Genomic DNA, 24,006 nt, shown 5'->3' on the forward strand with positions numbered 1-24,006 from the left:
TACATTAAATCAGTGCACTATTTCTTGTCTTAAGTTGCCCATGAATTCTTTACTTATTGCAGCCATATTATTTGACATTCATTACGCCACAAACATTCTGCCCTCAGTCAGGGCAATTACACTGACTTGAGCTAATGTAACATTTGTTATGCTCTGAACACATAGTAAGAATGATAACATCCTGATCATACTGGTTTTAGACAAATAGATAGGCCTATATTTTCAGGATGCTCTTAACTATTGGAAAGGCTGGGACATGACAAGTGCTTTGCACACATAAAATAAATGTAATTGGATTGCACCGTATTGGATCCTGAGCTATAAATACAATATTTGGGACATTTATAACCTATTGAATGTCATTCTGATTTTGATGTACAGCATTCAGTACTTCTGCCCTTTTTAGGCAGTGACCACAAAACCCAGTTTTTGTAGGAGAAACTAGCTTTGCATAATATCACTTCCATGGGTTTGTATCCTTTCGGCATCCTATGCAAGCAAGACAGGTCCATTCATCCTCTTGTGTGCAGTAATACAGAGCAGCTTGTTATGAGAACACCTGTTTTGTTCTCCTACTGTAAGTCAGTCTCAATGTCAACACAATCCGAGGCAGTACTCTGCATCAATAAATAACAGAGTCTGCTTTGCATAGTTGCAAGGTGACCAGAGAGAGAGAGAGAGAGAGAGAGAGCCAGCGCTGGGCAGACTGTCCTGTGAACTGCAGCAGGTGACCGTCAGTTACCTGTATGGGCAGACAGACAGTACATGTTTTAAATGAGCTGTAAGGCTGGTGTGCATTGCATAAAACAGTGTGGAATTACATATACCTCTTTCGGAGAGTCAGTCCAGGGTTGTTGCTTAGAAAAGAGAGCTGCTGCTCCAGGCTGCAGACACGGAAGGCCAGGTAACATGAAGACAGGATGAGCAGGATAATGCTACGAGACAGAAGTCAGTTCATAATGAGTGTAAACCAGTGTTGGGGAAGCTACTTTGAAACTTAGCTTCCCAAGCTACTCATAACTTAAAGTAGTAAAACTACAGTCAAGTTATGTTTTTTAAAAAGTAATTGGCTACAGTACAAGCTACTCATAAAAAGCAGAAGAAAAATGTATCATGGAAATTTTTTTTTACTACAATATTACTATAATAACACCATGGTTCCCACAAAAAAAACATAGTTACTATACAGTCATGGTTACTACAATATTAACATTAAATTGAAAGGGATAGTTCACCCAAAAATGAAAATTCTCTCATCATTTACTCATCCTCATGCCATCCCAGATGTGTATGACTTTCTTTCTTCTACTGAACACACACAAAGATTTTTAGAAGTATATCTCAGCTCTGTAGGTCCATACAGTGAAAGTGAATGGTGACCAGAACTTTGACGATCCAAAAAGCACATAAAGGCAGCATAAAAGTAATATGTATTAAACCGATTCCAATATTCCATATTCTGAAGTGATATGATAGGTGTGGGTGAGAAACAGATCGATACTGTTAATTTTCTTCCCTGCCTAGTAGGTGGCGATATGCACAAACAATGTGAATCGCCAAAAACAAAAGAATGTTGAAAGTGGAGATTTATAGTAAAAAAGTACTTAGATATTGATCTGTTTCTCTCCCAAACCTGTCATATCGCTTCAGAAGACATGGATTTAACCACTGGAGTCTTATGGATTACGTTTATGCTGCCTTTATGTGATTTTTGGAGCTTCAAAGTTCTGGTCACCATTTACTTGCATTGTATTCAGGGTTGGGGAGTAACGGAATACATGTAACGGGATTACGTATTTAAAATACAAAATATTGGTAACTGTATTCCACTACAGTTACAATTTAAATAATTGGTAATTAGAATACAGTTACATTCAAAAAGTATTTTGATTACTGAAGAGATTACTTTGCATTTTATTGTCATTTGTTTCATTTAATATTTAGTCTGTTCAGTTGGAAAACATTTATACATATAAATGATGCGATCTAAAGATCATTTGAACAGCGGTGAAACACTTTATTTTGTTACATATGAGCAGACAGATTGCACTTTCACACTGTTATGAGTGAAAAGACATGAATATGTCGTCATAAAGGAATTTACCCTTTGGGAGCTTAATAGAGAGAATCCATAAACGATCAGAAAAAGATGTCGTTGTGTAAACTGAGGATAAACCCTCAAGCAATTAAAAGGTCAGGTTTAAGCAATTTTAACAAGTGATGAGCGCTTTAGAAACACGATTCATACAGCTTTGTAACCTTAACAAACAATTTCTTTCGATTCCAATGCTTCAAAGTGTACATCACACTGGTCAAGTCATGTGATTTCACTAGCAGGTGTCACCAGTGTGTGGAAGTGTATAGCCAGTCTCTCTCTCTCTGTGTCAGCATGGAAGCAGATTTGAATCTCTTTAGTTAGATTACTTCAGCATTCTAACTGTGTATGTTGATCAATAACTAGTCAGTCACTGTGATTTTGACAATCTTGGAAGCTGGTCTGTTATAAATTGGCCATTTAATTTATATATATATATATATTTGCCATATTGACTGCGGAATGTTGTTGTGATGATGTCACAAAGCCCACTATGCTGCCCCACCACTTCAAAACTCATTCCGGTGCTGGTGAGCGGAAGTGAGATGAGCCTTTTCAGCCCGAGGGATCGAATGTCCGTTTGAAGCACAAGAGTGATCTGCTCTGACAGCGCGAGAGAAAAATAAAGATTACAGAGGTTTAATGAGAGTGCCATAGTAATCTACTATATATAATGCTGAATATTATGTATAATAATGCTATGGGGGAATATAATCTTAATGTCAAATGTCATGTCTGACTTGATTTCATCAGTACATTTTTATTATTTAACTGGATAAGCATGCACTTCCATTAAATAGACTATGTATTTTTTTAAAGAATATTTAGATGTAATCAGAGACAAGTCTGTTTTAGAAAAATACAATTTAAATTTAAAATAGTTTAAATGTATGTAATCAGTGACAATGTGTAAGCAACATATGTATCTAACATAATTCTGTATTTTCATTAAGCAGAATTATTAGCTAATATTTCCATTTGGTGTCACCATTGCCCTCTTCTGGGCTGTTTTTAGTCCCAGTACATCTCTGATGGATAATTTAGCACTTTTAAGAACAGTACTTTTAGATACATTTTTAAGGAAACAAACTGTGCATTTGACTATAAATTAAGAAATAAATAAAAACGTTCAATCTTCACTTTTCTTGATTCAGGCTTAGTTTAAAGAATCGTGAAACGAACCGTGAGTTCAGTATCGTGAGTCGAACCGAATCATGAGATGAGTGAATCTTTACACCCCTAGTAAAAAGCGCTACACAAATAAACTGAATTGGAAACGAATTATGCTCTAATATTGGACTGTACTCTAGGCTATGGAGAATTTGTCATTCATATCTAATGGAACCAAAAAGATTTACTTAAAGATATTTTGGTAGAGTGTAAAAAACAACTTGAATAATGACCATAGAAATAGAGAAAGCATGTACAATGGCAATTAGCATGAAACTGGAGAATCTGAAAATGGGTGGTCTTTAGCGGCCCCAACATTGTATCTAATTGGCCAGGTGCAATGGATCTGAATAAAAATGATCCTATTTTAACTCTTAAAAAAATGTTTCTTAGTGCTGTTGTTCATAGTAAATAGAAAGCGTTGTCTGTGATACCTTTTTTCTCAGCACTTGACAGAATGAACCTATCAGTTTGTGATGACAGGATAAGGATTAATATAAATAATTTAATTTTAAGATTGCTGGGGCAGATTTACATTTGTATCTCAGGTACGAGTCCTTTGAATTTATAGATTTAAACAATGAAGCTTTCTTGTGTACTAATGTCTCCAATAAGACTTGCATGAATCCTAATAGAGAATTCAGCTTTCTAACCTGTCAAGCACCCCTTTGAGGGGTACAATTGTTTGTCTCAAAGGAAACATTTATTAGTTGACAACATTTGCTGCCCAGCAGTAGAGATACAGGACTAAAATGGTGTAACATATGATGTAAAGTTGGTTGGTAAAAGCCTCAGTAAGCAGAAGGCATGGACACAGAGCCAGGAAAACTGATCCAAACTCACAGCAGGATGAAGAACTTCAGTAGCTGGAACTCCATCTGGCCCAACTCTGGTATCGTCTCTGAGAGGAGGATCTTCTTGGTTTCCAGACCTTGTTCTACATTAGACAAACCAGAATTATGGTGTTAGAGACTGAACTACAAGGATTGTATTACTAAGGTGAGTGACCTTAATAATAAATTGAATTTACAACGTTATACTTCTGATAAGGGAATATACATCATGATACTGCCGCCTTGGTGTGGAGCGCTTCTATTGTTTTGTTATTTTTGTTTGTTTGTCCTGTGTTTAGTAATCTTTTTTCAGTCAGTTTTACCAGAGACGAACTACTGAACATTCGACAGCATACACCAGTCAATCTTTTCCCGGATTTTGAATATTCAGACATTTTGTTTGACATTTTAGTCGGAGGCATGGCTGTGTTGTTTGAACATGCTATGAGACGCAGGCGAGGGAGACGAGCAGGTGCGCTGGTCAAACTCCGTCGGCGGGGCTTTCGAACAACGCTGCCGAGCATTCATCTAGCGAATCTCCGCTCTCTCCCTAACAAAACGGACGAACTACATCTCCTCACCCTTACAAACAAGGACTTTTCAAACTCTGCTGCCTTGTGCTTCACAGAAACCTGGCTGAGTGAAGCCATTCTGGACAGCGCGTTACATCTGCCTTTCAGCTGTTCAGAGCGGATCGCATCTCAGAGTTAACGGGGAAAACAAGAGATGGTGGAACATGCTTTTACATCAATGAAAGTTGGTGTACAGATGTAACAACGTTAAAGAAGATGTGCTGTCCTAATTTGGAAGCGCTCTTTATTAACTGTAAGCCTTTCTACTCACTACGGGAGTTTTCCTCGTTTATTCTGGTGAGTGTGTATATCGCACCAAACGCGTGTGTGAACACAGTGCTGCAACAGCTGGCTGATCAAATCACAGACATGGAACAACAATACCCAGACTTAGTTATTGTTATTCTTGAGGATTTTAACAAAGCAAACCTCACACATGAACTGCCCAAATACAAACAGCACATTACATACCCCACCAGAGACAGAAATATACTGGATCATTGCTACACAACAATAAAGGATGCATATTGCTCTGTTCCTAGAGCAGCTTTGGGACTATCTGATCACTGTCTGGTTCATCTTCTTCCAACCTACAGGCAGAAATTAAAATCTGCTAAGCCTGTATTAAGGACTGTAAAGCGATGGACCAGTGAAGCAGAGCTTGAACTACAAGCCTGCTTTGACTGCACTGATTGGAGTGTTTTTGAGGCTGCAGACACCAATCTGGACGAGCTCACAGATATTGTTACATCATATATCAGTTTTTGTGAGGATATGTGCATTCCTACTAGGACTTATTTAATATTTAACAACGACAAACCATGGTTTACAGCGGAAATCAGGCAGCTACGTCAGGCCAAAGAGGATGCTTACAGAGTTGGGGATAAAGTCTTGTACAATCAGGCCAGGATCACACTGAATAAGGGAATCAGAGTGGCTAAAGGAAGATACTCTGAGAAGCTGAAAAACAAGTTTTCAGCTAACGACCCTGCATCAGTGTGGAGTGGCATGAAACAACTTACGAATTACAGGACTCCTGCCCCCAACCCTGTGGTGGACCAACAACTGGCTAACGACCTGAATGTGTTCTACTGCAGATTTGAAAGGCCCAATCTCACACCCCACACCCACTCTGACCTTCACTTCACACAAACACCAACACCTCCTGCAACCCCCCTCCTCCCCCCTCCTGCTACTCAACCTGCACTTAAGATCTGTGAAGATGATGTGAGCCACGTCTTTCGACAACAAAGGATAAGGAAAGCACAGGGCCCAGATGGCGTTTCACCTGCATGTCTTAGATCCTGTGCTAACCAGCTGGTCTCCATCTTCACACAGATCTTCAATAGATCAATGGAGCAGTGTGAAGTCCCATGCTGCGTCAAACGTTCCACTATCATCCCCATCCCAAAGAAACCAAAAATCACAGGACTTAATGACTACAGACCTGTCGCCCTGACGTCTGTGGTCATGAAATCATTTGAGAGACTGGTGTTGGCCCACCTGAAGAACATCACTGGACCCTTTCTAGATCCCCTTCAATTTGCTTATCGAGCAAACAGGTCTGTGGATGATGCAGTCAAGATGGGATTGCATCATATCCTGCAATATCTGGACAGACCAGGGACATACGCAAGGATCCTTTTTGTGGACTTCAGTTCGGCTTTCAACACCATCATCCCAGCTATACTCCAGAATAAATTACACCAACTCTCTGTTCCCATGTCTATCTATCAGTGGATTACCAGCTTTCTGATGGACAGGCAGCAGCTTGTGAGACAGGGGAAACTCACTTCCAGCACCTGTACAATCAGCACTGGTGCCCCCCAGGGATGTGTGCTCTCCCCACTACTCTTCTCCCTCTACACCATTGACTGCATCACCAAGGACCCCTCTGTCAAGCTCCTGAAGTTTTCAGATGACACCACTGTCATCGGCCTCATCCGAGATGACGATGAGTCTGCATACAGAAGGGAGGTTAAACAGCTGGCTGTCTGGTGCAGTCAAAACAACCTTGAGCTGAACATGCTCAAAATGGTGGAGATGATTGTGGACTTTAGGAGGAACACCCCAACACTGACCCCCCTCTCCATTCTAAACAGCACTGTGGCAGCAGTGGAGTCATTCATGTTACTGGGCACTACCATCTCACAGGACCTGAAGTGGGAGACCCACATTGACTCCATTGTGAAAAAGGCCCAACAGAGGTTGTACTTCCTTTGCCAGCTGAGGAAATTCAACCTGCCACAGGCGCTGCTGATACAGTTCTACTCAGCAGTCATTGAGTCTGTCCTATGCACTTCAATAACTGTCTGGTTTGGTTCAGCTATGAAATCAGACATCAGAAGACTACAAAGGACAGTTCAGACTGCTGAGAGGATCATTGGTTGCCCCCTGCCCCCTCTTCAAGAACTATACACTTCCAGAGTGAGGAAAAAGGCTGGAAAAATCACCCTGCCCACTACCTTTTTGAACTGTTGCCTTCTGGCCGACGCTTCAAAGCTCTGAGCACCAGAACCGTCAGGCACAGGAACAGTTTTTTCCCTCAGGCTATCCATCTCATGAACGGTTAAATTGCCCCATTGAGCAATAACTATGTGCAATACACAGTTTAGTCTTTCTTATATTTATCCAACACATCCAACCTCTTCTGCCATTTCATTCCTCTGAAAAAAATAAAAGAAAAAAATACATTTGCACTGTTCATAACAGATTTGTATTTGTACTGTACATAACAGATTGTATTAGATTTGCACTACCCATGTGTATGTGTGTGTCTGTACGTATGTGTATAATTAGATTTATTTTTTTATTTTTTATTATTATCTTTGTCTTGCTGTTGTTTTTGTATTGTTGTACACTGGAAGCTCCTGTCACCAAGACAAATTCCTTGTATGTGTAAGCATACTTGGCAATAAAGCTCATTCTGATTCTGATTCTGAATTAATTTTGATTGAAAAAAGCCTTTTTAAAAACATTATACAAACAAGCATCTAAATGTTATAAATGCATCAGTGGAAGGCAGAGGCTGGCGTTTTTAATTCTTTATCTATGCATGCTGAAATAATACCTCTTAATTCTGTATTGCATATGACAAGTGGATCCGTGTGAACAGAACAGGCTCTGCCTCATATTAACACACACTGAAAGAACTGACCAATCACAACATGAGCAGAGATCTGACGTCAAATTGAAGTGATCAGCTTGATCCCAAACAGAACTAAATCATTTAATGGACATTTTCTCATTCCATCTCTCAGATTAATGCCAGAGATGTTTGATCAAATAAGGACATAAGTCTGGTCAGAGGAATTAATTGCTCAGGTTAATACTTTTTCCCACTGCAGAAGAGAAAGTGTCACCTGACTTTAACCTGCACAAAATTAACAGTGATCAAGAACATTACTTTTTACTGGGTTCCCACACTTTTTCCACAAATTAATTTCCATAATCTTTCCACTCATTTGTAATTACCAGGTAGGAATAAAAAAATAAAATAATTTAAAAACAAATCAATTTCTATTCAGAGCAATTCACTAATAACTCATTCAGACCCCTTTGTGAAATGAAAAAGAAAAAGAAAATTGCTCAGTAATCAGACAACTATGACTTGCAAGCATGTTTTACTTTAGATAAGAGTAATATCTAGCTGATCAACTATTTTTAGAGTAGAAACATATGCAAAGCATGACTTTATTTAAGGCAGAGGCTATTTGCACTAAGTGTAAACAGCAACAAAAAGCATCTTCTTTGCACCAAGTGCAAATATTACTAGATGCTTTTTGCATTCCTTATTAAATAGTAACAACGTGTTTATGTATTGTGTTTATTTAGAGTCCCACAGACACGCTACACCAACCCCAACCCCTAAACCTAAACCTTCCCTTACTAAAATTACCACGGTTTAACTACAGTAACCATAGTATCACCATGGTATTAATAAAATCATAGTAACCACAAAAGTAAACATGGTTACTATATTAACACCATATTACTGTAGTAATACGGTTAAATGCATTAAGGCTTCTGCCAAAAAAAACATGGTTACTACAATATTACAATAGTAAAACCATAGTTAATTTTACCCGGATCAAACCCTTCTCTCAACTCCCCGACCTTCACTGTGACCAAATCACTGCAACGACATCAACCTTTATATTTATTATTTATAAGTAGTATTAAAGGAAATATTAAGAGTGGAGATAGGAAACAGTATGGGAAAAAGTGGGACAAAGGGCAGAATCGAACCCGGGTCATCCGCACAAAAGATACACATCCACACTGGCGTTACACCACATTCCACAGCAGCGACACTAGGGCGCGCAGTTTGTCTTTAATTCCTGTGTTTTCACTAGACTATTGGAGTGCAAATAGCGGCGCTGTGTGGCAGGTGCTATTTTACTGTACACCTGGTGCAAATAGTCACTCCATTTAATTAATTTCCATGATGTGTACAAGCTTGGAAAACACAATTGAAAAATTGCCTGATATTTCCAGGGTTTCCATGACTGTGGAAACTCTATTGAACATTACATTATTTTATTTTGCCTAATAAATACTGTATCTCTGTTTACCCTTATGGAAAGTTACTTTTGCATTACTTTTTCTCAGGTGCTTGGATCACTCACCCTCCAGAGGTTGATCTCTTTGGAATGGGGTGTCTACAGCACTCAGACTGCTGGTTGAGTTTCCCAGTAGATCAGGAAGAGAGGACGCCACAGACACCACTGATGGCTTTCTCCTCCACTTCAGCACTGGTGGAAACTCTTCTGGTACTGGAAACACTTCAGGAACAGGGAACTCATCCTACACCAGCACATGAACATTGACGCATATAGTTATAGAGACAAATTAATTTATATTACACTTTATTTTAATGGGTTGAGACGTTTTTTTCATTTTTTCATTTTAGTTTTGTTCCTTATTATTTCATGTGCTCTACATGGCAAACCATGGCAAAATATATATATTTTTTAAAGTTGTAAAAACACACTTGGGTAAATATTGTACTTCTGGGAAAACATAGTTTTGCTAGTTCTTTTATAATTACTGTATTATGCATGCACGCATTTATAATTATTATTATAACCTTTATTATGTACATTATATACTTGGCATGACCTCATATTAATTGAGAGAGATTTGTAATTTAAAAAATTCATTTGTCACACTGCAGGACCATTGAATATGAAGTAAAAAAGGTGTGTGAAAATGGTGAAACGCACCAAGAAATGGTGACCAGTCACAGCACCTAAGTATACACTTTTCTTATACATGCATATTGGTTTTAGTCTTAAAACTTGATGTTGATTAAAAGAAAAACTAAAAGTTAATCAGAGTTTACACCTTATGCTTCAACTAGCCACTGATGACTTTTTCTAATCTCACGAGAACTGATTATAAGCAGCATTTCAACCTCAAGATGTTTCAAATGTTCTCAATGAAAAATGTCACATTACTTATGCTTGGGGTCTCCAAAATCCAAACATTAATTCTCACATGCAAAAAAAAAAAAAAAAAAAAAGTGATTGGATTTACTGCACTAAAATCGACCTCAAACAAAAACAATATTACTCTGGATAACAACTACCTGTCTGTGCATGCTAATTTGTTATACAACAGAGGGTTAAAGCATCAATAATGTCTGTCTACTAGGTTTTGATTAAGTCAGAGTTACATACTAAAATAATCTGAAGGGATAATAATAGGAAAATCTCGAAATTACTAGTTTTATTTAATACATACAGCATTAGAGTATGTATCTCTGAGACCCAGAAATATAATGAAAGTAAAGTCAATCTCAACACAATATGAGTTAATTGCACCATGAGGGTCCCGGTATGGGAAAAGAGCCAGAGCAAACCTACCAGAGATAAAGCAGTGGGCTCCTCCATGTACTGCTTGAGGCTGAGGATCTTCTTGCCATTGACCTGCATGAAATAAAGTAGCAAGAGTTTAAAAAAGAGCACCCATTGTATTTATCAATCGACAAACATTATTTATATAATGTTCCCATAGGTACTGAGTAAAGTGCTTTCACCTGTAGATGTGTGCAGATGCGCCTCAACACTTCATAGACACTGTCTCTGGACAGCAGAGATACAAACAAATACTGTGGGTTGAGAAAGCAGACACAAACACATCAAACACTATAGCAGAAGATTATACACAGTCAGTATAACATATGGTTTATATGACATGTGCACATCTCTTCTGGAAAATCACAGAAAACCAGCTAAAGATGGTAGCTGAGTTTTGAAAAATGGTACACTGTAAAAAAAAAAAATAATAATAATTGTGGTGTAACAACATCATTGTTTTTATTTAACTATTTCTATTCGATTTTATGAGACTTCAGAGTTTCAGCTTAATTTTCATCATCAGTAATTACATTTAAAGTGGTCAAAAGTGCAATGAGCTTAAGTTGTATCTTTGGAAGCACTTTGGTTGCTGCTTTGAATTAAATTTAAAATTAAATTAAATTATTAAGGGCCAAGCATCAAAGGTATCTGTTAGTATTCTTCTTTTTTTTTTTTTATGGCTAGGAGTCTATGGCAGCCCATAGAACCGTATGTCGGAAAATTTGGCACACTGATAGAGGACACCCTTAAACGTAACTGACTCAAATTTGGGGTCTCTAACTCAAACCCTCTATCACCACCAACAGTTCAAAGTTGCAATTATGTTCATGCTCATAACTTTTAGACTGTAAGGCCTAGAATCAAAATTATTTTCTCAGTGAGCATTCTTATGTGTTCTTCTGTTCTTGTGGACTCGTTCGACGTCATCATCCACCGCCGAAGTTCAGTTCCAATACTCAAGAACACAAGTACTGAAAATGCATAAAATTACCCGGATGTGTTTCCTGATCAGGCCAAATATCAAGGATGCATTGGATGATGACCAAGAATTCATAACAGCACTACGGTGGCAGATGAAGGGCATTTATTGTTGTGTTTTCCCTCAAGAGTTTCCCACTGTAAGCTCATGAGTCATAGTCCATCAAAGTTTGTAATTTGGTTGGGCATTATTTTAATAAAGTAATAAACTCATGGAGTAAACGAGGGTTAACAGACTATTCTTTCAACGTGTCACTAGTCCTGCAAAACCTCATTTGTGTGATGATAATAATGCTGTCATTGATGTGTGATAATGCCAGTAGTTGCAGTAGTTATACAGTAAATGCACAACAGGAAGACTGCAGCACATCTCAAAGCTCGCAATATGCGTTCTACGTCCTTCTGTTCATTCTTCCAAGGTACTTGGCAAGACTGGTCTTCATAAGAATGCAAGTCCGTTCTCTATGTTCTTGGCATTGAGAAACAGCTTATGATTCCTTGGCTCACACCGAATCGAACGCATAGCATGGTTTCAATTTCCGACCAACTAGATTTTCCGACTAGAAACCTACTTTTTTCGTACTCCTCCTAGGCCGTATGTCCGATTTGCACGAAAATTATCGCATATCATCTAGGGACACTGGGGTCAAAAAGTTATCAATAGATTTTTGATTGACTAAACCATTCTCAAATATCGCTTTTTTAAATTAGACAGAGACCACGCCAAAACTGACGTGAGGCTGTATTTTCCTAACGCTTTAGCGTCTTGACATGAAACTTGGTATATGTCATCACAACCATGACCTGAGGGTACCTGCACAGTTTCGGCACAGCGCCACCTAGTGGTCAAGAAATATGAAAACTGTTTTGATGATAACTTCTGAATAGTCTGGCCTAAAATTATGTGACTGGTCTCTTTAGATTCATTGGGGCATACAGAGTTGACTGATACCAAATTTTCATATGCTGGCCATACTGGGCATTGGCCATTTAGAATTTTGTCATAAAATTTTGAATTTTAGAAATGCATTGGTGCAACGTTAAAATTTGGTATGCATCATCAACACTATGCCCTGACGGTACCTACAAAGTTTGGGGTCAGCGCCAGCTTGTGTCCAAAAGATATAATGTAATGATAAAAAAAATTGCACTACCGTTTGATTAATTTTGGCATATCGTTCTGTCACTGCTCTCTTGGGTCATGCCGAATACGCTGATATTCAACTAGCCATGGTCAGCCATACTTCCTGTCTGCCATTTTGAATTTAATTGAAAACCTACTTTTTCAAACTCCTCCTAGGTTGTACGTCCGATTTGCACATTTGCTGTGTATCATCTAGGGATACTCGCAACAAAAAGTTATCAAAAACTTTTTGATAGACCCAACGGATCTTGAATAGTGCACCAACGAATTAGATGGCAAGATGCCCAAAAGCATCTGATGCTGTATCTCGGCAATGCTTTACCATATTGATCTGAAACTTTGTGTGCCATTATCACCACATCCTGACCACACCATATTAATTTGACCTGTTGGTCAAAAATTATAATAAACTGTATTGTAATATAAGCAATTTTACTTATGTTTTTATACTGCTTTTCTTGAAATCATAATCAGTGATGTCCAATCATGCTTCCTTACATGCTGTTGGTGTGCTTGTAGCTATATTTATATTAAAAAAAAAAGAAAAGAAAATCTGTGTATTTTTACAGTGGTCTAAGCTGGTCATTAGCTAGTCTAATCTGGTGTAGGTGGCTAACATGTTGAATTCCAGCTGGTAGGGAGTTCGGTGGGCTGGTGGACCATCTAAGACCAGCACCAAATGAGCTAATAATAATAATATAATTTATAATTATAATTATATTTATTTATCACACATTATACATTTGCACATATACAGTGAAATTCCTCTTTTCACATATCCCAGCTAAGCTGGGGTCAGAGTGCAGGGTCAGCCATGATACGGCACCCCTGGAGCAGACAGGGTCAGGGGCCTTGCTCAAGGGCCCAACAGTGGCATCTTGGCGGTGCTGGGGCTTGAACCCCCGACCTTCTGATCAGTAACCCAGAGCCTCAACCGCTGAGCCACCACTGCCCCCACCACCACTGTAATATGTTCCATAACCCAGCTTGACCAATTTAAGCTGGTGCATCTTGATTTGTTCAGCCCAGTGCTTTACCAAAAGGGACTACTTGCTCACACAGGTAACCCTATCAGCTAGTAAATCATGTGGTAAACCATCTAAACCAGCTAGAAACCACATACCAGGTTTCAAAACCCAGCTTGACGACCCTAAACTATTGTGATTTGTTTTTTCCAGTAAGGCCCTTTACTCAGATGGTCTACTAGCTCAGCTATGGCCCTACCAGCTGGTCAACCATCTAAACCAGCTTGAACCAGGCAGCTAGAAACCAGCTAGCAATGGGATCAAATGTAGAGCAGATGGAGATGTTTGCTTAAGTCTCCTGCTTCTAAAGTTTTTTTTCTTGAGAAAAGGGACCTATTAATCTCACATGACAAAAATGGCCCTATTAATCTCACAAGCAATGAAAGAGCAACCTATGAGCAATAGTTTTCCTTGGGCGTATACACACATAACTTTCTATGTAAAACAAATTTTCTTAATAATTTTTGTATTGTTTTCCAGTAAAAATAAATCAACATCATTATTTACTTGAAAAGCAAAGTAAGTGCTAGTGTTTTACCTTGAAGTTTTTCTTAACCCACTGTAAAATTTGTTTTTTTCTGCTTTATTTTAAGCATAAGCTTCACTAAATTGTGTTGTATTTATGCTTTAAGAAAAAGAAAAGAAAGAAAACCTGCCATTGGGGTAAACATTTTTACTTAATTCAAGATATACAGTATTCTTTGGAAACAAGTCTTAATATTTTATGCAATTATGCCTCTTTAGTAACTTTAGTTACTAAAAAAGTACTGAATAAGAAAGTTATTTTGCAGTGTACAGACCAGATCATTTGCCAGTCTACTAAATAATTGAACCCCATATCCTTCCCTGACAAAATCCAAACAGCTCACTTAAAAACGGCATACCACAATTACAGGTGCGAGAAATGCTGATTGAAGACAAACTAAGATTCATACTGTTATTCGCAGTCTCAGTGTTGCATCAATTTGCATTTGCTGACTCAGTGATGTATTCTAATCTCTCTGTCCCTGACCTGAAGCCTGATGGATTCATACCTTCTGACTGCTGTCTGTGGTGATAGCCAAACCATTAGGCACAAGACCCGCTGTCTTATGTTTCTTCACCAACCGCACAGACGCTACAGAAATGGCCACCTGAGAGACGAGAGAAAAAGAGAAAGTTCTCTTCAAAGTACTGTATGTCTTCAAGAATTCTTGTGCATTACTTTTTCACTCTCAGGGGAAACTGGAGCAGCTACATCTAATGACTAAATAACACAGTGCTCAAAGAAACGATATAACATTACATTTAACTCAGCACAACAAACCGCAACATGGCTCGCAGCCAAAAGTATACAAAACACTATACGTTCTGCAAGCTCATTTGTTACTAAACAAATTATGTTATCATTGTGCTGGTGAGACTGTTGATATGATGTTATGATGCTTATTTTGTATAAGTAGGCATTAACTGTTGATAAACAACACTGATTTATGTTGTTCTGTGGGTCTTTCAGACATTTTTGCACTGATTAACAACCCTGTAACATTCAACCCAAAAACATTTTGGCTGTAACAGGGTTGAAAGACATAATGTATATAGCATGTGTTTTTTACAAAGCAAGCTAAATCTGTGTGATAACACCAGAATTTAATTAAAGCATAGAAATTCCAAACTTACTATAACAGGGTTGGAATAATGTAGTACTTTAGGGTTAGGCTTAGTAATGATGGTAACATTTTACAATAAGGTTCTACGTTAACATCAGTTATAAATGTATAAACTAACAATGAAAAATAATTTTTACAGCATTTATTAATCTAAATAACTTAAAAATTGCTATTGCAATAATGCATAAACTACAGTAATGTTCAGGAAATATTCTGGGGTCAATACAATAATGTTACAAATGTGATTATTATGGCTCGGAAATTTAACGCGTTAATTTCTACGATTAATAGTTCACTAATGTTTTTCCCTACTTCCTGTGGCTAAAATTGGCATATATACATTTCCAGGAAATACACCCTTGACTCAACTGCACATCCTAGCACAGAAACTGATTGTGTGGAGCAGTGCACACTTATTCATTACACACATAATTGTCCCAGAAAATAAACGTTTTTAGACTTTAAACTTCTGTAAATTAAACTTTGGCATTAAATCTTTTTATATCTGTATGTATAGTGTTGCATTGCATTGGCAATATACACTTAAGTTAATCTTGCCAATAACTCTTTATAAAAATGTAATGTGCACATTCGGCCCTATAATTAATAAAGTCTACTGGAAAACGGCAGAAGATTTTGCCCAATGTTTAATTACAGCATGTCTTTTCATTTTATGGTATGGACACATATACTTGTATCAAATATTTATACCTGTAAAAATGTGTCTAATTAACTCAAAAAAAAATGTTTTTTAAATTTGAACATATACACATTAATGTAACATTTACCATGGTTAATCGCGATTAATCACAGAAAACGTAGCTGCATTTTTAATCAATTTACAGCCCTACATAGAAATCATCATTGACCAACACAAATGCTGTTAATGTATTGTTCATTGTTCGTTCGTGTTAACTATTGTGTTAATGTACAGTATGCAACCCTATTGTAAAGTGTTACTGTGATGATTAATAACAATTAGTTCTTTGTAAGACTGTAACCACATTATTATACATGTGGGTACTAGTTTAATAATCAGCCGTAGAAAAACCTATACTTGTTGATTATTAATCTGAATATTGGGGGAATGCATCAACCTATGATGGTTCCCAAATATCTATGGTCATTCCAATACTGCTGCTTTGGGGCAAAGGAGGAAAAATACAAATTCTTGAAAGTTCGTCAGTAAACTTTATAAATGAAACGGTTAAAAAAAATCTAAAACTTTTCTGGCACTGTTTCTGAGAATGACCATTTAGTCATGTGGGGGAATGGCCTTGAGTGTCTAGCTGAGGACCTGACACTCACCTTGATGTCTTTACCAAAGAGGTTGGCGTAAAAACACAGCCAGTTTCTGGAGATGTAGAGTCGGCCTTGCAGTAGCATATCACGCAGTAGGGCACAGGAGTACACTAGAGGAGGGGTCACAAATACACTTACACAAGAGATATGCGTAAAGATAATGCAAGCTAATATACTTTCTTGTGAGTGCTCCAGAACAGTGTCAAATTTAAAACTGTGGTTTTACTTTAAGCTAAAGTGTGCAACTATTTAATGGTAAAATACTTTCTCCCATCCCAGTTTAATATGCAGACGCATCTATAAGTAAACCATTTATATTTTGATTCCCCTGAAAATGTAAACACTGTGGCTCTGTTTGTTTTGAGCATCCCGACCAGACCAACACATCTACACTGCCTCAACCAATGGCATAAGTCTGGGGTAGGACTAACTATCTTTTTGACCAATGGCAGACCGAGGGAGTGTATGGGAAACCTGTTTGAAAACAATCACAAGTGTATGTTGCAATTTGATTAGGTGGTGCAGAAATCACTTCACCTTTAAATAAGATGATGTAAACTACAATTCAAAACATCAGCCTGATCTCATGAAAATTTGTGACTACGGTGACATTTTTGCAAAATGATATTACGTGGTTCCTCGCAAATATCACGGCAGTTCCGAGGTGAAATGTCCACTGTGTGGCGCTAAAAGCGAGTTACATTTTTTCCCAAACGGATTAGGTCTTCAAGGTTAATCTAGTTCATTGAGTTGTAAATTAACAAAACCTACTGCCCTATCCTAAACCTTGAACCTAAACTTAATCAATAGTAAGTGTGGCAATAAAAAAAGTGTAAAATCAAAAAACGCAATTGCAGAAGCAACCACATCATTTTGTGGTGCATCTATTAAGTTTCTATTAAGAAATTACGTTTTGTCATGTGTTACAACTAGCCCCGCGTTAGTTTGTGCCCCGCTCTCCCCCTACTTAAGGTTTGGAGTGTTCCCTGCATGAGACGGCACTTTTGCTCGTCACAATTTACAAACTGGGTAACCATCATTATTATTTTAAAATACCCAAAGTATTCCTACATCACAGGCTTCAACCGCACCCTATATGGCAGGGAAATAGCATTCAAGTTCCGACATTTGGTGTGCTGTGCTCTGAATAAAAAATGTATTTATTTTATCACATCAGGTTGGTAAAGCTGTAAATGTAGCAGATAGTTGTTGTTTTTTTTATTTTATTTAACTGATATTTACAATGGAAACGTTCATTTCTTTACTTGAAACTATGTTTAAAAAAATCCTGAGTCACACAATGCCGTGAATGAAAAAAATGGCAACAGTTTATGACAACCGTATGTTTTTTAAACCACAGTACACTGTGAAACTGTTGAATCTCTATTCTGCACACAAACGTTCTCCTTCGCATGATAAATACGACATCACTACGACACACACGCTTCATGGAACTGGCTTTGCTTTTGTTCACACAGACAAGTCCCGGGATTGATCCCGGCATTGTTACTAGGGTCTGATCCCGGGATAAAATTTTCTGGTATTCCGGCACCAGCTTGCGTTCACACAGAAGGCTCCCCGGCATTGATCCCTGCAATATCCCGGGATCAGAGCTCAGTGTGAATGAGGTTTAAGACAGTTTTGACTCATGTTCGATTTGCATGCTCTTCAGGACTCGTATCCCGCTCCTTTGCATCGCAAGTGCAACGCATTATCAGTTGAGCTAAAGTGCAATTTGATAACACTCGAACAGCCTTGTAAATGTTGTTGGCTATGTACAGCAAATATTCAAATGTATCACCTTACAAGTAATAATGCACTTTAACAAAGCGTTTAGATGTCATAAGATAGCATTGTGTGACGAACAGGGTGCAAACTATTATGAACTGATAATCTCGTGATTTGTTTGAAAGGGAATAAAAGTCATTAGTGTTGTAGTACCACTAGTGTTCATTTCACCAGGAAACTGCCACGATATGTACAACGATTATGTGTTATGAATATGTGTCACTTATATTGTTTCAAACCTGTATGACTTTCTTTCTTCAGTGAAACACAAAAGGAGATGTTAGGCTAAATGACAGCCTTAGTCACCATGCACTTTCACTGCATCTTTTTTCCATACAATGAAAGTGAACGGTGACTTGGCAACCAACCTGCCTAACTTCTCTTTGTGTGTTAAAAAAAAACAAAGTCATGGGGGTTTGAAACAGTCATGACGGTGAGTAAATGATGACAGCATTTTCATTTTTAAGTGAACTATCCCCTTAGAAAGCTAGTGCTGCAAGAGGTTATACAAACAAGATTAAAAATAGAACTCATTAAAATAATAAAGTCAAACAGTCAATATACACGGAAACAGAGTGCTGAGTTGCAGCAAAAGCAAAATGTAATATACGTACGCATCGATAAAGACACCAAACTCTTACCTTTAATGAGCAGCTCATCTTTGGGAACACTCTGGAAAAGCTTGTGGTACTGTGCATTGTACTTGCTGACGGTCTGTGAAGAGGAAGGAGAAAAGGAAATCAGCTGCTTGGCACAGCTCTTCTGCAGCCTGCTTCGTTCTCGCAAGTGATGCGAGCTCTGCACCAAGCTCAGCATGCTGACACAACATCAACGCTTCACAAAAACCCAGATGCAGCCGTTGTGTTTGCAGATACCCGGTCCCTCTTTACTGTCCCAGGAGCCGACTCAACTCTCCTCTTCCTGTGAGCTAAAACAGTGTCTCCTCTTACTTCAGAAGAGTCTCATTCTCTCTCTCTCGCTCGCCCACTCCACTGCTCCGTCACAGATGAGCAGCAGAAACACCCACTTCACTGAAACGGAAAAACTTGCGGGCACATTTCTAGCACACCAACCATCACTTGGGCTCTCACTGGTGCTTCCTGCAGTGCAGAGCTTTTCAGACTGGTGCATAACAGATCATTTAGATATTGTTCATTATCTAGATGGGCTGATCACATTAGTGAAGTGCTCTGGGAATGTTTAACCCTGCTTGTGCAACTGCACGGTTGGTTTATATGCTGTAATAAAAGCATTACATACACTATAACCATTGTTATGTATTTCAGTGCAGGGGATCTGGAGGTTTAGCGCTAGTCCTTTGTGCTAGTAACCTTCAAGACCTTGACTTGAACTTTTATTGTTTCCTGAGCAGAAATATTGATGCCACAGGATCTACTTTGAAAGTGCACCAAAAGTATTTGGACAATTAATTCACACTTTAAAAGGTATGAATGCACTGGCAAAAATACAATTTAAACCAATCAGATTTGAACTCATTTCTATGGTAAGTATAAAATGAGTTAAAAAAAATGTAGTTGCTTTGCCATATACCATACTCCTCATTCATTTGAATGAAATACTTCATATTTATTCTGAATTCATAATATGTGCATAATTTAAAGGTTTCTGAATTCAGTTTGATGGACTTTTGAAATACAGTACTGTGCAAAAGTTTTAGGCACTTGTGAAAAATGTTGCATAGTGAGGATGTCTTCAAAAAATAATGCCATAAATAGTTTTCATTTATCACTTAATGTCATACAAAGTCCAGTAAACATAAAAAAAGCTAAATCAATATTCGGTGTGACCACCTTTGCATTTAAAACAGCACCAATTCTCCTAGGTACACCTGGTCACAGTTTTTCTTGGTTGTTGGCAGATAGGATGTTCCAAGCTTCTTGGAGAATTCGCCACAGTTCTTCTATCTATTTAGGCTGTCTCAACTGCCTCTGTCTCTTTATGTAATCTCAGACTGACTCTATGTTCAGTGGAGGGCTCTGTGGGGGCCATGACATCTGTTGCAGGGCTCCCTGTTCTTCTATTCTAATCTTTTCTATTTGCAAAAGTAATGTTTGGGAGTCTAACGTTTATTTTTCCAATTGACACACTAAAGCTGAAGATATAAATAACCATCTTAAGACAAATGTTTGTGTGAAGCATCTTATGTGACTAAAGATAAGACTTTTGCACAGTACTGTTTATATATATATATATATATATATATATATATATATATATATATATATATATATATATATATATACACACACATATATATACACAGTTAATTTTTTTAAATAAACTGAAAATCTCTTTTTGGAGTGTGTTATTACATTAGAAAACAAAATGTCAAACCAAGTGGCATCTATTTTTATAGAAAGACAGTGCAAGCACACTTTCGCATCAGGAGGAATATTCCAGGTTCAATACAAGTTAAGATCATTTAACAGCATTTGTGGCATAATGTTACAGTGGCGCATGGGGCCAGTTCATAAACGTTAAAATACTCACTGTTTCAAAAGTATAGCCACAAAACATAAACATTATACATGGTAACATGATTTTAGTGTGATAAAATCTGTTTTCTAAAATATTTTAGTCTGGTAAAATCACTTATAGGGTTTACTGGCATTATGTCGTAATGGCAACAAAGTTGAAATATTGGATATAACTTTACACTGATGAGGTCATGTTTACTTGTATAATGTTTACTCATATAATGCTATACTTATGAAACATATTTACTGTAACCAAAAAGTTTGCTCTTTTTTTATATATATAAACAAACGACGGGTTGAAAATATTTTTTGTGGTAATCAACATTATGCCACAAATGCTGTCGATTGCTTAACTTGAACTGAACCCGGTTTATTCCTTTAAGTAAGGTGACAAATAGCACCTTGTATGAGAACAACATCTGATCGGAAATTGTTTAAAATGCGTTAAAGATTCCTATCATTCAGTATAAATATACAGCAGAATTCTATTGGGAGCATAATAAAATGTATTACGAAATTGCTTTCCTCAGGGACTGAAGACCTGAGAATGACCTGGTTAAGAAAATGTAAGTTAGTTTTGAGAAATGTTCTAGTATTATTTGTTAACAGATGCCACTTGGTTTGAGATTTCACTTTCCAATGGGAAAACGCAGGTTGTCCGATTTACTAAATCATATTATTTGTGATCTACACAACAAAATTGTGTTTCTCTTCTAAACTTGTTTTCTTTGCTTTCGATTAATGTAATTCTCTAAAATGTGCACTCTACAAGATCAGGGTTTTTTAAACTGGGGGTCTGCGAGAAGGTGCTAGGGGGTCCGTGGACAATTTCAGAGAAAGAAAATGTAGTAAAAAAAATCGATATTTAACAAATTTGAAACTATTTCCATTTCAGGGATATACATTTAACATTTCTCAATTATTTGTTAGAAAAAAGAGATACGCTGTTAGCATACTACAAAGTAGGTTAAATATTTTCCAGATTATTATGGATGCACCGATATGAACAGTTTTGGCTTATCCAATGCAGAATTGAACCAAAAACTATAAGCCGATACCAATAATACGCCACTTACTTACCTTAATTTGTCATCAAATCATTGTTTTGTTTAGTAATTGTGCTTTAAAAATGTGTTGAAAAGCTTTAAAACAAATATATATATTTTATGATTCTAACAATAAATCATTTCCATTGAACATGGATTATATCTGTTAAACACATGACAGCTCACAAAAAGATAAAAAAAATAATAATTATAACAACGATTTATATTTTTTAATTTGGAAAAATATTTGGCTAAAACATCTGTATATCCCTACACATAATATTTTAATGATTTATTTCTTTTGTTTTGGCTTTAATACAGTAACAATATAAAAGCTAATTATTTATTTTGTCTTTATAGTATCATACTTACATTTTTTCTTAATTGTTCTCCGGTCTTTATACACAAAAATATATAGTGACCTATTTTGGGAGGGCATCCCTCGCAAGGTGATTGTTATATTTGTGGGTCCTTGGCATCAAAAAGTTTGAACCCCCCTGTACTAGATTACATTATATAGGGTGAATGTGAACCTATCAAGTCTGTTCAATAGCATGGGCAAGGCAGGGGTGGACTGAGAAGAGAAATCGGCCTGGGATTTTACATAGAAATTTATGGGGGGGTGTCGCTGTCCGTTTCTGCATATCGCTGCCCCCTTTGGCATATCGCTGCGCCGTTTTGTGGCCCGTTCTGCATAACACGCCGGCTCATTTCAGCTTAGTCCTGGTTCTCCCGATGGCCAGTCCTCCCCTGATCGGCCCCAAAGTGTGTCGACCCACCGGGAAAATGCCCGGTATTCTAGATTACCAATCCAGCCCTGGGGCAAGGGGAATTGGGCAGGGAATTTGTAGTTCTCACCATGTGGAGAGTATAAATGTTGAAATTAAGTGTTATTTTAGGCATTTTTGAGCAATATAAGAAGAGAGGAGACTTAATAGTGTTTAATGTTGTTATTTTGCGATTTAAAACCGATTCTGATACGCTGGGTAACTATTGTGGTAAAAACTGGAGCTTTTGCTTAGATTGGAGATGGTACACAGACAACATGCTGTATGCTGCTTTACTCAAGGAGCAATTACTACTTAGCATTTAGCATGCTAATGTGTGCTATTGCTAGCTAAAAAAGTTAGCTTATTTGCATCACTTTATTTCATAAATCAGTAATGTGACACAAAAATATTATGTAAAACTGATTAAATGAACCATGTTAGGGAGGGACACATATAACATCACTTTGAGGCTACTTAATTGGGTCATTTAAAATAACTTAATTCCATTATGTTGTAATTACATGAACAAATCATGCTTTCCGACAAAGAATTAATAAGCTAAATCAAGAGGAAAAAATATGATGTAACTTATCTGATTTATGTGAAACCGATGTGCATGATTAAATCATGTCAATTTAAAGCACCCTTTTCAGTGTATTTACAGGTTAGACACTATGTAATGAGACTAAACCTTAACATATAGTGATACTGGTACTTACAGATCCACGGTAGCATTTCTTGAGATCCTCATATGACAGGTCATCTATTAGGTGCACCCTGTGATGTACAGAGAAAGGTGTAAGGGGATTAGTTGAAAAATATTAAAGAAATAGGTCACCTTAAAATGAAAATTCTTTGTGTGAGGAACAGACCGAAATTTAACTTGCTATTCACTGAGAATTTTCCGCTCGTGTGAGCTGTTAACTTGAGAACTGTTTGTAAAGCTATTGTGTGTCTTCAGAAGACTTGGATCATAGCATCGTATGGACTACTTTTATGATGATTCTTTGGGAATCTTTTGTCAATTCTAGATTTTAACAGATGTGATCATTGAAGTGTCATTGCATGAAAAAGGCTTGCATGAAGATTTTTCCAAAAAAAAACAACAACAAAAAAAAAAACAGTATTAGTTTTTTTCCCACAGTAGAAGTCGTACACATTTGGAACGACATAAGGGTAAATAAATGACAGAATTTCCATTTTTGGGTGAAGTATTTCTTTAATCTCAGTGACCAAGATGATTAAGTTTGAAGTGTAAGAAGTGTTCCTCTATTA

At 37.3% G+C, this 24,006-nt stretch overlaps 1 protein-coding gene across 2 annotated transcripts in view; it reads right to left on the reverse strand.

The window, feature by feature from the left end:
* Nucleotides 1-649: 649 nt before the first annotated feature.
* The window catches only part of LOC127412057 (GRAM domain-containing protein 2A-like), a 41,589-nt gene continuing 18,232 nt past the window's right edge, over nt 650-24,006 (reverse strand). For both annotated transcript variants that reach the window (XM_051648097.1, XM_051648105.1), the window contains exons 3-12: nt 23,451-23,508; nt 19,059-19,131; nt 16,636-16,739; nt 14,713-14,811; nt 10,711-10,782; nt 10,538-10,600; nt 9,299-9,476; nt 4,109-4,202; nt 828-935; nt 650-742 (exon numbers count right to left, since the gene is read on the reverse strand). In XM_051648097.1, the coding sequence (XP_051504057.1) occupies nt 739-742; nt 828-935; nt 4,109-4,202; nt 9,299-9,476; nt 10,538-10,600; nt 10,711-10,782; nt 14,713-14,811; nt 16,636-16,739; nt 19,059-19,131; nt 23,451-23,508 (853 nt within the window). In that variant the 3' untranslated portion in view covers nt 650-738. The remainder of the gene's footprint in view (nt 743-827; nt 936-4,108; nt 4,203-9,298; nt 9,477-10,537; nt 10,601-10,710; nt 10,783-14,712; nt 14,812-16,635; nt 16,740-19,058; nt 19,132-23,450; nt 23,509-24,006) is intronic.

This window comes from Myxocyprinus asiaticus, chromosome 2 (genome assembly GCF_019703515.2).
Source record: "Myxocyprinus asiaticus isolate MX2 ecotype Aquarium Trade chromosome 2, UBuf_Myxa_2, whole genome shotgun sequence".
Classification (NCBI taxonomy): Eukaryota; Metazoa; Chordata; class Actinopteri; order Cypriniformes; family Catostomidae; genus Myxocyprinus; species Myxocyprinus asiaticus.